Consider the following 14,565-nt stretch of genomic DNA (forward strand, 5'->3'; position numbering starts at 1 on the left):
TTAATATTTTTATTGAGTTTAATAAAATTTTTGCTCCTTTTTTCCAAGCAGCAACTGCAAGAAAAATTCAATTCAACATTAGTAAGTCAGTCTAATAGGGACAAAATATTGCTGCCTAAGCATCCAAATCCAAGAGTATTCAGCCATTCCAAATGAGACTGCTGTCTTTAATGTGGCATGATCTGAAAGACTGCACATCAACTCAGGTTGAATTGTCTATTGACAAAACCAGCCAGAATCAAGGTTCATATTTACAGTTTGATATAGTCAGCCTAGAGCAGTTTAAGCAGGAAATTATTTAAGTTTATTATCATGGAAGTTCAGCCATTCTATTTTTGAATGATCCTAAAAGTAAAATTGCTACAATGTATGATTTCTGAGCCAAACCATGATGCAAAGGGTGGGGGGAGGGAAACAATATCATATGTTTATAGTTTATAGTTGGCTACAGTACTACTCTGCAGTTGAAATGGTAAAAAAAAAAACAAAAAAAAACCGAGGGCATGTAAAATTTTGTTGCATTTTTTCAGGCATCACTCAAACTGTGAAATGTGCCCATGAGAGGTCAGTTCATTTGTTCATCGACTCTCTGCTGCACAAGGACAAGCAAAGCACAGCGTACTGGTGCAACGACATCAACACTTTCAACAAAGGGCTGTGCCTCAGCTGCAAGAAGAACCGCTGTAACACCCTGGGCTACAACATCAGGGAGGAAAGGCTGCCCAAAAGCAGACGACTCTTTCTGAAAACAAGAGCGCATATGCCCTTCAAAGGTTAGTGGAAATACTTTTTAGTGTCCAGATTGATCACAAAGTAGAAGTCTGAGCCTAAGCTTTGTGATCCTATATACTCATTCATTAAAGCTTATAAAATCTGTGAGAATAATCAATTTGCTGAGACAACTGAGAGTCCCAGTAGGCTATCCTGATGCCCTTTCATCCAGACCCTGGCTCTCATATTTCTGTGGGAAAAAGCACACTGCCTGCTAGCCCCAGGCGAGCTGTGGAGCTGAGGGCTCGCAGATGCCCAGGGTCCTGATCTGCAGGATTTTCCTACAACTGGATTGTGCAGGTTTATTCTAACATATGCAGGCATACAGCCAAGCCAAAAAAAGCTGCATAATTACTCTGGGAGGCCTATAAAACGCTCTGTGTTTGCCCAAATTTTATCTGCAATTAGACTATGAAATGACATATAAATTACCACTTTCCAAACAATGGACAGAGAACAGAATAGCATGGACTTTTACGTGGCTGAACTGTAGCACTAAAATTAAGACTGGAACTCTGGCTTTAGCTCTACTACGTTACTTTACCGAGTCAGCGTGCATTTTTGGCTGTATGATCAGACAGAGGGGCCATGGCCTGCCAGGGGGCGCAGGCCCTTCCTACCAGTCTCCGTTGCTCTCAGCCGCCAGAGCCCACTGCTGCTGTTGAGCAGACGTTCCCTCGCCACTGGAAAGGTTCACGTACTTTTAAAAGTGGGAACAAGCAGCACGATGTGGGGCAGTCTTTTCCTGAGGGGCTGTGGGTGCAGGGGCGACAGCGTCCCGCCGCCCGGCTCTGCCCCTCACCACCTCCTTCCCCGGCTGCCATGAGGCGTGTGGGGAGCAGAGGGGCGGGCGCGGGCCGAGGCACGGGGCACACACACGGAGGAGGCTCCGCTTCGGCTGAGGCGCTGCCTGTCCCCGGCACAGCCCCACCACAACCTCGACACAGCCCACCACACTCTCGCCTCGACAGCCCCGCCACACTCTCGCCACAGCCCCGGCACAGCCCCGGCCACGGGAGTCCCGCACCCCCGCAGCGGCTGCCGGGCTGTGCTGGGCCGGAGCCTCCCTCCTGCCGGAGGGCTCTGCCCCCGCCTGCCCCTCGCCCTGGGCCCTGGGCTTGGGGAGCGCTTCCCATGTTCGTGCGCCCAGGCAGGAACACTGAAGGGATGAGGTGAGGCTTTAAAAGGCTGCTTGCATTATGTAGCTGGTCTCCCCACAGCGTCCGGTTACTCGGATGCATTATCATAGATTCAAAACAAAAAAAAAAAAAAAAAAAACACCAAAACAAAACAAAACAAAACAAAACAAAAAAAAGCCCCCCCCCCCCCCCAAAAAAAAAAAAAAAAACACAAACCAAAAACAACCACAAAACCAAACCAAAAATTCAGGTACTTTTAAAATAATTTTGGAAGTCTTCCACTAGCACAGCTGTGAAATATTCAGTGATGACTCCAGAGGGATCTACAGAGCCCTGAATGATACTCAGAGCAGCTGAACCTGCTGAATTTCTTCTAATACTGTTTAAAATGGCTCAGGAAGATGCTTGGAGTGGATTTTAAAACTCCAGAGGCTGTGTCTAGTTCCTGAAGTTATCTTGCTCCAGCACAGTCAGAGCCAGGTCCTCACCAGAACCAGAGAATGACAGGGACAGGTTCTGGGGATGCATTGCCTGCTGCTCCCACACCTGGGCATGGAGATCACTGTGTTGTGTTCCTCTCTGGATATGGAGCTGGTTTCAGTTTGGGGTAAAATATCTCTGTCCTATTGGCTTAGATTGCAATTAAACATGTTGCATTTTTATGCTTGGAACTGGTTTTGCATAAAAACCCATCCTTGGCACATATGTGGATAAAGTACCCCAGACAATGATCTCCTTTCACAAAAGTTCCCCAACAAAACAGCAACTGTGGGAAGATGCTTACAAAGTCATCTTTGTAATGCTTTAAAAAAAAAAAAATTTTGAAGATCATGTGAGAAGCACAAATAGAAGAAATTTGGGAAACTCAACATTACACATCACAATCCTCTGTGTCTTAAGAAAATCTAACATTTAATTTTCAAGCTAATGACATTATATTCTGGAGCATACATCAGTCCAGCTCAAAGAAAACCCCCAGTCTGTTTCATGGAAATTAACATTTATAATAAAGCTGTGATGGGACTCTGAGTTTTTATATGATTTTTCCTTAAAGTAAGCACCATAATCACAGCAAAACCTTAGGTTGTGTCTGATCATATACTGAAAAATCAGTTTTTACAGAGAGAAAACCCAGAGAAAGACAGATTAGTTATAAAAGTGATCTGTAAACAACCCTCTCTGCCTTGATCCTCATCAGGTTTGTGGCACAGAATCCGCCATTTTGTTTTCTACTGAGGGATACATTTTCAAAAGAAAATACATTGTTCACTAACACAACAACTATAAAATAATGAAAGGATATAGCTGTTCCAGCAAATACTTTCCATCATGAGCACTCTTAGCTGCACAAAAAACCCCTATCTGTGCATGTGCATGAAAATATGATTCCATTAGTGGTGTGGGGAGCCATTCTCAGATGTAGTGAAGACTGAAGTGAGTAGAGAGTCTCCACTCAAAAACTAGCATGCAATAATGTTCCTTCATATCAAAATCTATCAGTTTTGTCTAGAAAGTTGCTGGAAGAATGACCAGATAGAAGAGTTGTGGACATTCAAATATAGCTGACAGTATCTGTATGCACATACTTGAAATCTATGTTGTTGGGGTTTTCTTTTTCATAATTTTCAAAATATCAAACTGATGACTTAGGCATTTTTTATGCTAACAATACTCAGTTCGGACTTTCCTAAACAGTGTTCTAGAAACTCCCCAGACCTTGAAGCATTAATGACATTGTTAACAGATGTGTGTAAAGCACAACATATCATTAGGCAGTCAAGGAAAGTTTGTGAGTCATCTGTTTTGCAGGGCAATTTTCCAGTTGATCAGAGTAACAGCCTGACCACATTCATAAGGTCTTTGATCTGTATCATACATCTCTAGTCATGCCCAGTCACAAGGATTTGCCTGGTCACTAGATAGAGGACTTCCCAGAAATTCTGACAACTAAACTCCAGAAAAGCTGAAATATTTCCCATGGAGGAATATTTTATCCCAAAAAGAAACTCAACACTGATTACCTTTTTCTCCATCCTTTAAATAAAGCAACAGGACCACAAATGCTAACAGATTACATAGCACAGCACAGCAACAACCAGGAAAAATGACAATGTTTTAATTTCAACAAATTAGGTTGAAAAATAATATTAAATAACCATCAACTTTCTGTTCTGAAAGGCAAAATTCTTTTGCCTAAGAAAACTATTGATTATTTGACCATTAATTTTTCCACTTTTTGCCAATTCTTCCTTCCTACAGTGTATCATTATCAGTTCAAGATCCACATCATCAATGAAATCCAAGGCAAGCCCATAGACCCAGCTTTCACCATGTCTCTGACAGGGACTAAGGCAGATGCTAAAAACCTGCACATCCCACTGTGAGTATTGTACCACATGTAATTGTGCATGTGACAATTTGTAATATACCACATTGATAATCATGCTATGAGGGAAATGGTTTAGTGCAGCTAAGTGAACATGAACTGGAAATTGTACTCACTTCACTCATTCTCCCTGAAAGTCACAAGTTCTTACAATGATGATGCAGTTTGTGCAGAAAAAAAATTGTTGGAATACAAACAGTAAATTTGGAATTTTTTCTGTCCACTTACTTTGGTCCATCCCATGGCTAAGACAGGGAGGTATAATCAATTAAAACACAAATGAAAAAATCAGCTGTAATTAAGATAAAGAATTTTGGATATTTATCATGATGAACACTATTTGTATTAATGAAAGCAAAGGCAAGAGTGTGTGTAAGTGCATTTGCTCTAGCAGGCAGAAGTTGTAACGTAGATGCTATTATGGGACACCTTTTGCTGTCAGAAACCACTACTGCTTTGTCAGCTGTTCAAGCTTCTGCCACTTCTGCTTCTTTCCTAGCATGTTGTCATATTTCATCACTTTTTTGCACCTGGAGGAAGAACATCCTTGAGACATTAAGAAGCAAACATAGTTCTTTCTCTGGTTTTCACAGGAAAAAAATGCTGTTTTGTTCACTTTAATTCATAATAATTAAGACAACATTATTCTCATCTTGTTTTCCGTAGAGTTGAAAGTATTACTGGGAATAAAACCTACTCGTTTCTCATCACCCTGGACAATGATATTGGTGACATCATAATGATCAAGTTCAAATGGGAATTACCTCCACTTTGGGGAAATATCTGGGACACATTTCAAACCATAATACCATGGACAAAGGGCACTCGTCGACCAGGACTTATAGTGAAGGAAATAAGAGTAAAAGCAGGGGAAACACAGCAAAAGTAAGTGCAATGAGAGTACTCAGTAACTCCACAGGTGTTTGGCACCCAGGTTATCCCAGTTCAAACACAAGCAGCCAAGCCCCAGCAGTCACACCAATGAATGTAATTACCTCCCTCCATAAGGACCATATGAAATTTCAATGAAACAAGATACTGTGCAAGATAAACAATGATTTCAACATTAACATCGTGAAATATTCAGATTCCTACTTACAAAAAAATATGCAAAATCTTAATTATTTGACTTTCAATACTTACTTCCAAGAGAAACTCAGCTTCACCATTCTTGAAAATATTCATTAGAAGGATCATGTGCTGTACAACAGAGTCCTCTGATTATTTTTAGTGTTCTTCTTTCCCCTGTTTATTGCTTTGAAACTGGATCACCACATCTGAGCAGCCTTGTTCTCTACATACAGAAATGCTAACACATTTGAAACTGCCTACTCATGCAGAGAAATTTCAGCCAGAAGACAGAATAAAATAATTATAATAATTCTCACTACTTTAATCCTTGGAGAAATTCTAATTGTGCAGTTTAATTAAGGTTAATGAGAAAAGCACCTTACCTTTAACTGAGGCTCAGTCCTAGAAGGCAGTTTTTCCTTGGTACATTCCCTTTCTTACCACCACAACTGGTGCAGACTTCCTGCAGAACAGCTCTTACTGGCAGAGCTGCATCTCCTTAATATTGACATAAAAACCAAATTAGACAATTGAAAGAGGCATTTCATAAGACAATCTGTGTGTGCTGGGGGGCAGAGGAAGGATCATATTCTCCTAGGTTGTATCCTCCTAAAAATGTATTTTTGAGGTGTTTTCCTAACCTGGCACTTGGCATGTGCTCCTGCCATAAAAATTAAAGGAGTTTTTCAACATTTCCTGCTATTTTAAAAGCCACGACCCAAAATCAGTATTGAAAGCAAATTAAAGCAAAGTATAAATTGCAAACTAGGGAGCTCTGTTTAGGTGCAAGTTCCTGTACCTTGAGATAAAAGGTATGAAGGTGAGAAGTCATTTTCCTATCCAGGAAGGCCTTATCCAATGCAGCTGTGCCAGTAACCTGGCACAAGCAAACTACTGCTGATGTACTACTTTCCTTATCTAGGAAATTATTAAGTGAGGGGGGCTCTTATACTGACAAAAATAATGCTGGTAGCTTCAGGTACCTAATGCTCCTTAGAAGCCTTTTTTGCTGCAAGTGGAAGCAGTTTGTGCCAAGCTTTTAGTGAACACTGATTAGTGCTGGGTTTTGTTCTCTGCAATCTGGGCAGTGACATTTAGTTATCACTGAAATACTGCATTAATGTTTAGGGAGGGAATGAAAGATTATTAGGTGGTTCTAAAAGGAGAAACAAAGAACACTCAAGGAAAAGTATTTTCTTCAAAGAAAAAGGGGTGAGTTCTGCCTTCCTCAGAATACCAAACATTGTGTATTGCAGAATTAGCAATTTTGGAAATCCAATAATTAAAAAAGGTAGTAAACATTTTGTGTTTTCTCAAGCATTTGAAGAACTGACAATATTTTATTGTTATACACATATCCGTATCCCTATGTTAGAGATACTAACATGTAGTATCTCTACCTCTAGATGTTTGTGATCTTTGTACATGATGAAAGTTCCTTTGTGGCAGTTAATGGCAAAGACTTGTAGAGATGTAACACCATAAACTTAAAAAGCAGTTAACAAACAGACCATTATGAGCAATAAAATACCCCCTTCCAACATTTGCTTTCAAATAGTTCTGTAGCATATGCAGCTGCTGATGTTAGCATCCTACAGAGCTGGTTTTTAGCAACCTCCCAGCTAAATACCAGTATTCCAGTAGCCCAGATAGGGCAAGCATGCTGGGAACAGTGATTGGAGCAATGCCCCCCTGAGAGGAAAGCCCAGGTGCCTGTGAGAACACCCACAGTGACACCAGGGAGACACAGCACAATGCCCTCAGTACCCAAGGGCTGCCTGCTGCTCTTCTCTCTGTCCCTGTGCTCTGGCAGGCAGATACAACTTTTTCCTCACAAGTCTATAAAACAGAAAGCTGCCTTCCTGTAAAAGACAGGCTAAAGAACTGCCTAAAGAATGGGAAACTCTAATGTTAAACTTTCTAACCAACATTGTACTCACATGCTGTCTTTTCTTTCCAGAAACACATTTTGCCCCCAAAGTACTGACAATATTCACCTTCATCCATCCCAAGAGAAGATATTTGTGAGCTGTGAAGATCTCTTCCAGACCCAAAACAGAAAATGAGCAAGAACACAAAAAGGCAACTTCTCACCAAAATATTCAAAATATGATACATCTAGTAAAATGTTCTAAAAATTAACAGTCAAATATCCTAGCAGTTTCAGAGATGGTAAAAAAATACATTAAGATATTTAGTTTTTGTCATCTGAGTAAACTGAAATATGCTCTTTGTTCATCTAGAAGCATACTCTGAAAATCATCAGTGAGCAGCTTCATCAAGGCAACTGTCAATTTTCAACTGTTTAAAATCTGAAAAAACCATCTGCTCACCAGAAATAAAAATATTATTTGACAAAATCATCATCATAAGCCTTTGAAAAACTTAATTTTGTTGGATATAAGGGGAAAAAAGGAATTCATTTCATGGTAAATACATTGAAGAATTAATAGCTATGACTATCAGTTAAAACATTGCTAAATGATTTCCTAATGAAGAGAGAATTAAATAGTTCATAAAAGAAAACACTACCACATAGATATAAAAATAGAAAATGTTTAAGCTGTAATAACCATACGAAACCCCCAATAATAGTATAATCTAAAAATTCTATAATAAACCTTGTTCTCTGAAAATGCTTTGCTATTTAACTAATTTAATTAAAGAACTGATTTAAATTACTAGCAATTTAATTATTTGAATGATGCTTAGTGTTCTACACAAAATTCTAGCACAACTAAGTTCAGTTAATTTTTTGCATTTAAATCATATTTAGCCATTCAGGTAAGGTCTGAGATTTTTAGATTCTAAATCTCTGTATACCAGATTTTGGCATGACTTGAAACTGCCAGAATAAATTAAAATGGCTAAACCTTCAAACAACTTCAGAGCATAAAAACAAACTTTGTAAGGTCAAAGATATACAATTCCCTTGTTTCCTCTGTCAGAATATAAACAACAGAAAGGAACACTATTGTCTCAGATTGCTTTTATTCTATGGTTTGTGCATACTGAAACAGAAATTAATGTATATGTATTCATTTGTCACTTTAATGCTGAGCAGAAGATTAATTAAAAATTAAGGTTTCTTGAACTCTGAATTTTGAATGTAATTTGTGTTAAATGTTCTCTAAGTGGTAAAAAAATGTGCAAGAAAGTGCTAAGACTTGAAGCAAAGCATATTTTTTAATACCAAGATATTGCAGGGAATTTTTAATCAAAATATCCAGATGTTATCAGGAATAAAGTGGGATTTATTTAGATTGCCTGACAAATGAAGAAACTGAGCAGATCCTGCATGCAGTGAACAGTGATCAGATGTGGAATGCAGGTATCTCTGCCAGCTCTTCAGAATATTAACTCCTTTTACAAGCTGTTTTCAATAACTACCATCCCTTTAAATAAACAGGAATACTCAATCAGAAAGGCTCACAAACTACAACAGGAACTGAAGCATACTTAGATCTCAAATGAGAATTGTTGTCCATCCTGAGATGTACATGTCAGAAGCTGTTCCAATATTTAAAATTACTCCCAGGAGTAGCATCATTATTAGATAAATATTTATCTATTTAAATACAGATTCCATGCAAAAGGATCCTTGCTCCTCACTAAAAACAAAGGTTTGTGCTTTGAAAGATTCTGTTCAATGAAGCAAACTGGTTTTTTAAACACAAAACTATTTCCACCTTCTGTGTCAAAAATTACAATTTAAGTGATTCATTTCGTGCTTCAGGTTGCTACCTTGAATATTTAAATTTTGCAACATAATTACTTTATGAGAGCTCTGTAATACATTCTGTGTTTGTGTAAGAATCAATTGCTGAAGTACAATAGCTGAGTCAAATCAGGAACGCACACAGAAGGAAACTTCAGCCAAAAGTATGTGAGAGACTTTGGTAAGCACCAAGGCCTTTTGTTTGGATACATTTTTACATTTGCAGTAGCTATAATCCAGTGGAGGGACTCAATTGCTGGAGACCCAGTGAGAGCATTTTTAGGGGCATGAAGTTACAATGAACCACATCCTGCAGAATGACAGGCAAGGAACAAATGACAATGTGGCCATTTCAGTGTTCCAAAGCACAATGGAAAATGAGAGTAAACAGAGACAGAAGTATGTGTGGCTAACTCAAATTAGGCATCTCTCTAGATTGTTTCTAGAATTGAATTGTTGCTTCTGCAAAAGCTACTAAAGACCTGCCACTTACTTTTGTTTTAGGGTTTTCTTTTTTCATAAAATTCTTGTCTATTTAGAGAATTTAGTACTGTCACTGAAATTGCATTTCCATCAATTATCACCAACTTTCTAAGCTATGAATTCTGTAAGCTTTCTGAACCAAATCCTACCTCTACTCCTCAAAAAAAGCTTTTTTCAGAAGAAGTTGAAGGATGACAAAGCAAGAGACAAAGGCTAAAAAGAATTGGGCTGTACTCCAACAGTACAGAAACTACACTCTTAGAAACATTTCAGAAATCAAAATTGGCATTCTTGCAAATGACTGTCGCTTTCTTGGTAAGGAGGCTGATAAAGGGATCTAAACTTCAGGAGAAGCAGGTGGAAGGATGTTCAGAGGTGTCTACATTGTGCTGGAATTCAAGAAGTGGGAGTTGGATGACTTCTAGAGTTTGTGAAAAAACATTCTCCAGTTCTCAACTAAGTGAAGATGGTGTATCTTCAGATAAGACAATTTGAAAGGTTTTAAAAAGCTAAGTAGGAAAATTAAAGGAACAGTCAGTATGTGAACTCTTGCAGATATGAAGATACTTCTGATGCCATGTTTCACAAATCATACCAAACATATTCTGTCCCTGTTTTGACAGCCATTACACTAATTTCTGATATAAACATGGAATAAAGCCCAAGCTGTAATACATTCAGTCTCACCATGCCTGAACATAAAACTGAAGTCATACCAACAATCTCAAGTGCCTAAGGTGGTGCCTTACTCTGTGCTCACTGGAATTACTCCTGTCTCTCTCCATACAGCTGACTTGAGACCTTGGAAGCCACCAGGTGCTCACTCCTGTCAGAGCACACCCAGCTCAGTGACAGAATGGCTGCTGTCCTTTTCATCACTGTCTGTAATAATGAACTTCCAATGTTCAGAAATAAAAGCCTCTTCCTTCCTTTTTGTGTTTTTCCTGAAAGAAATATTGGAACACTAATTAAAAACCAAATTACATCAATGGTATGGTATAAAGTGTTTTCATTGCTTAAGAGGACTTTGATGCCTTTGTCATGCTCACACCATTCTGGCTACTCTATATATGCTTCTACAAGAGGTGAATGTATACATTTAATAGCTGAACATGAAAAATGCAAGATGAATAAATTAGTAGGTACAAATAAGATTGTCAAATATTAGCTAGAAAAAATTATGTACTGATTTGTTTCACTTATACTTTAAAATATACATGAAACTTGCATTTGAGCTGCTTAGGCATTATTCCACCCCTCTGGGCTGTGTTCTTACAGAGATTTAAACACAGCCACCACCACCTCTGTGAGGATTTACAGAAGGGCTCTGCTCCAAGGGATTTTCTTTTAATGCCCTTTGCACAGACAGTGCTATTTAGCTGCAGGGAGAAGCACTTCTATAAAAAGTCCTGGGGGTGGTGGGGGGAGCTTTGTGAGGAAGGAACTCTGAGTGTGCTTTGATAACATCAAAGTGCACCCTGCTCCCTTCGGGAAACAGATGTCCAGGCAGGCACTTCAACAAACAGCCTGAAGAATGGAAGACTCAGGCAGGACCTGGCTTTGAAAAGCAGTCTTATCACTTAAATCAGCTATGCAACACACACAAAAACCCAGAGACCTGGCTTAGCCTTGCAAAAAGCACATTTGCTCCTTCTGTCTCATCCACCAATTGTGTATTATTGTGTATTATTATTGTGTATTAAGCATTGCATATTAATTCCAGTATTCCTCTCCAAATATATTTCTAAAGGTATCCATCAGTAACAATGATGCCAGGCTTGAACATCTCACCAGCAACTAGTTTTTCATTTTGGAGGTAAGAAAATTTTATTCCTGTGATCATGTAAGTAATTTAAAATTAATTTCATGGCTTTCCCTAAACAGGTTACACAAACACATTTATTCGTATATATAACTGCAGGATGTTAAAATTGAGAGGGACACTGACAGAGATAGTACAACTACAGTTTGGCATGACAGTAAAAGCCAAAAATCAAGCAAAGTGGAATGTGTGTGTTCCTCTTTGCTTTCAGGGCTCAACAAGTAAATGGATCTTCAGAAGATGATTTCATCAAGTCTATTTATTAATGCATTTCAAGTTTCAAAAAACCTTACATATCTTTGCACAATACTTTATTTTTTGCATTTTTTAGTAAAAATTTCCAAAGTGAACAAAAAAGAGACTGTATAAAACACAGTGGACATGAAATCGACAGTAGTATTTCTGTTTCATTGTCTTGAACTTCCTTTCGGCTTTACCACATCTTGACTTGCAGTGGAGAGTTCAGTGCACATTTCTGTTTTCAAAAAACATTTAACTTAGACTCAAAATAAAATAGGGCAGCATTTGTCTGCCAAAATCCTACCACAGGATAACATTACAGGCAAAAAATTTACATGTTCCAAAGTCTACCACACTCAAGAAGTTACTAAGAACTCTTGCTGAATAAAAGTCACCATTTTAGAAATGCAAACCCACTTCCAATCTTTGCACAGTCTTAAAACAAATGTATTTAAAATGACTTAAAAGCAACTACATACACTTCTAACTAGTTAAGATCATTTAGAATTATTTATATAGTCTATTGGACTTGGGGTTTCATGTACAAAATTTGTCTCTAAACCATGTACAAAAAGCTGTATTTTGAAAAAGTTACCACATACTGTACAAGTTTACAAGGAAGAGATCCCATTATATTCTGTAACATTTTTGGCCTTGCTGGCTTGCGTCACATTATGAGAATGATTGTGTAAACCTTATACTCTTAAAAAAGAAAACAAAAAAAAAAAAAAAAAACCAAAAAAAAAAAAAAAAACCAAAAAACAAAGGAAGCCTGTCCAACCCTTAGTAAATTTTCTCCTAAGCAAAGCCAGGAAAATTATAGCCATTTGCATCTCTAATTAGCTTGGTGCTTTTGGAAAACAAGCAATAAATACATCACAAGCTTAAACATTTTGTAATGCCCCCTTTCATCTCCTGCATAGCAGTAAGCACCTTAAGACATCTTTTATTCATCTTCAAAAATGCCAATTATTTACATTCGTAATAAAAACTCTGGAATGGGACATTGTGCTGTTGAACTTCACTACTGGTATAAATGTGGGAAAATTGGTAGTCCTAACTACAGTTTTAACTCTGCCACAGTAGCCAGGCAAATCACTCTACTTTAGTGGTTATCAATCAACAGTATCATGCTGAAAAGTTACCCAAACACCTGATAAATTAAGAAAGAAAATAAAAAACTACAGCTTTTTTTCTTTCCACATCCCTTAGAACATGAACTTGATTACCAAACTGTAAGAATATCTGAACAGCCCAAATAAAGTGGTTGTAATTTTTAAAACAAGTTGAATAACAGGCAAAATTTTCTAATAAAGCATGAAAATATTGGATCTAACTATTCATTATTTCACTGAATAATCAGACAAATTAAAAATATTTACGCTGAGCTACAAGGAAGACACTTACATAAAACATTTTTGAAACATTCTGACATTTGCAAAGTTTGCAGAACACCTGTTAAATCTGTCTAAGACCATCCAGGCTTGTATGCTGTATCTTAACAGCTGTTGGATAAAGATGAAATGAGTGCTTGAAACAACTTTGATAATGATAAAAAAAGTGTGATTGGATTCAAAATTGCTGTGTAAAGCATCACAGGACCCTTGACCACTACACACCATCATCCTCTGTTATCCTGAGTATGTCAATTAAACAGTAATTTCTTCATTAATAGCGGAAAAGTTTTATAATACAAAGAAACATCCATATTGCAATTCTCTTGTTTACAATTGCACACAAGTACGGGTGTACGTTAGAAATACATGTCTGCATATAACAATGTATATACATTGACAAGTAATGTCTCCAATGCTGAGGTGGTCTAGCTTCCTAGCCTTGTCTGGCAGTTGAAAAATAGATCTTTTTCTCAATTCTTGAGTAAAAGTTTTACTACAGCCATATTTGCCTGCAAGTGAAGAAAATGCAGCAATGAAGAGCACAGAAGGGGGAAAGAATCATGATATGCTAGGACTTTGTGCTACTAAATTAAAAATATTCAAGAAAAACACTTTTCTTCTTTTTGAGCTGGAAGATTCTCTCATTAAAAATTAACCACTTCCACTTGTTTTGAGGGCATATCATGCTTTTTTTTTTCCTCTTCAATTTTTGAGAGTTAGACTGGGGACAATGACTTATTAGGTTTTCTTTGGAGTGAGTTTTCCCATTGTAGGCACTAGGAAGAACCAAGGCAAAAAGCTGGAGTCAGCGTCTCATATGTCCCATCTGATAACTCTCTCGGGGCCTTTGCCGCTGTGGGGGCTGAGTGGTTTGTGGTGGTCTCCTCCTTTTTAAAGTGCCTGTTTCAAAGAAAAGTAGCCATTATTAAAATTAATTTTTAAAAGCTCAAGTTATTTCCAAAAGAGTTGTCCTGGCCATGCAAATTGAATACAGCTATTTTTCTGGAAAGTTTTGGATTTAGACCTGCAAAGCTTTAACTAGATGAGTAACTGCATGGAGGAGACACAGAAGACATTTCAGTATCTCAACAGTACTTCCTTAAACAGGCCAATTCTTACAAAATGTAGCATGGAATAGGTAATAAAAGGAACTCTTATGCTGGAAAAAGTCTTTAAAGCTTTCTTTGGATTGCATATTATGTTATAGGAAAATAAGACAAGAACTAGATTTTCATTAATTGCTTCACTGGCATTAATTCCATTTGTAGTCTCACAGTGCCAGCCTAAGAACTGTAGGTTGAAACACCTGAAATTTCCCTTTAGAACTAAACAGCTGAGGAGAAAACATATCTCTATAATTAGCTGAATTACTCACCTGGAAGTGGTTTATGAGGAGGCAGCTTTGGATTACTGCTTGGAGTATGAACACTGCATATCTTAATGAAGCCAGCCATTAACATGATCAATGCAATTCCCATAAGCAACACTGCCCACCAATAAGCCTAAAAAACAAAACCACAACAACAAGATTGTGAGGG

The 14,565-nt window shown here is 37.9% G+C and overlaps 2 protein-coding genes across 3 annotated transcripts in view; one reads left to right on the forward strand and one right to left on the reverse strand.

The window, feature by feature from the left end:
- LIPC (lipase C, hepatic type) overlaps window positions 1-10,557 on the forward strand; it is a 67,138-nt gene extending 56,581 nt beyond the window's left edge. For both annotated transcript variants that reach the window (XM_059482364.1, XM_059482363.1), the window contains exons 7-10: window positions 531-773; window positions 4,170-4,290; window positions 4,963-5,181; window positions 7,328-10,557. In XM_059482364.1, the coding sequence (XP_059338347.1) occupies window positions 531-773; window positions 4,170-4,290; window positions 4,963-5,181; window positions 7,328-7,433 (689 nt within the window). In that variant the 3' untranslated portion in view covers window positions 7,434-10,557. The remainder of the gene's footprint in view (window positions 1-530; window positions 774-4,169; window positions 4,291-4,962; window positions 5,182-7,327) is intronic.
- A 3,082-nt stretch (window positions 10,558-13,639) lies between these two features.
- ADAM10 (ADAM metallopeptidase domain 10) overlaps window positions 13,640-14,565 on the reverse strand; it is a 40,276-nt gene continuing 39,350 nt past the window's right edge. Inside the window, exons 15-16 of the mRNA XM_059482150.1 lie at window positions 14,403-14,529; window positions 13,640-13,927 (exon numbers count right to left, since the gene is read on the reverse strand). Coding sequence (XP_059338133.1) covers window positions 13,833-13,927; window positions 14,403-14,529 — 222 coding nt within the window. The 3' untranslated portion in view covers window positions 13,640-13,832. The remainder of the gene's footprint in view (window positions 13,928-14,402; window positions 14,530-14,565) is intronic.

This window comes from Ammospiza nelsoni, chromosome 14, assembly GCF_027579445.1.
Source record: "Ammospiza nelsoni isolate bAmmNel1 chromosome 14, bAmmNel1.pri, whole genome shotgun sequence".
NCBI lineage: Eukaryota > Metazoa > Chordata > Aves > Passeriformes > Passerellidae > Ammospiza > Ammospiza nelsoni.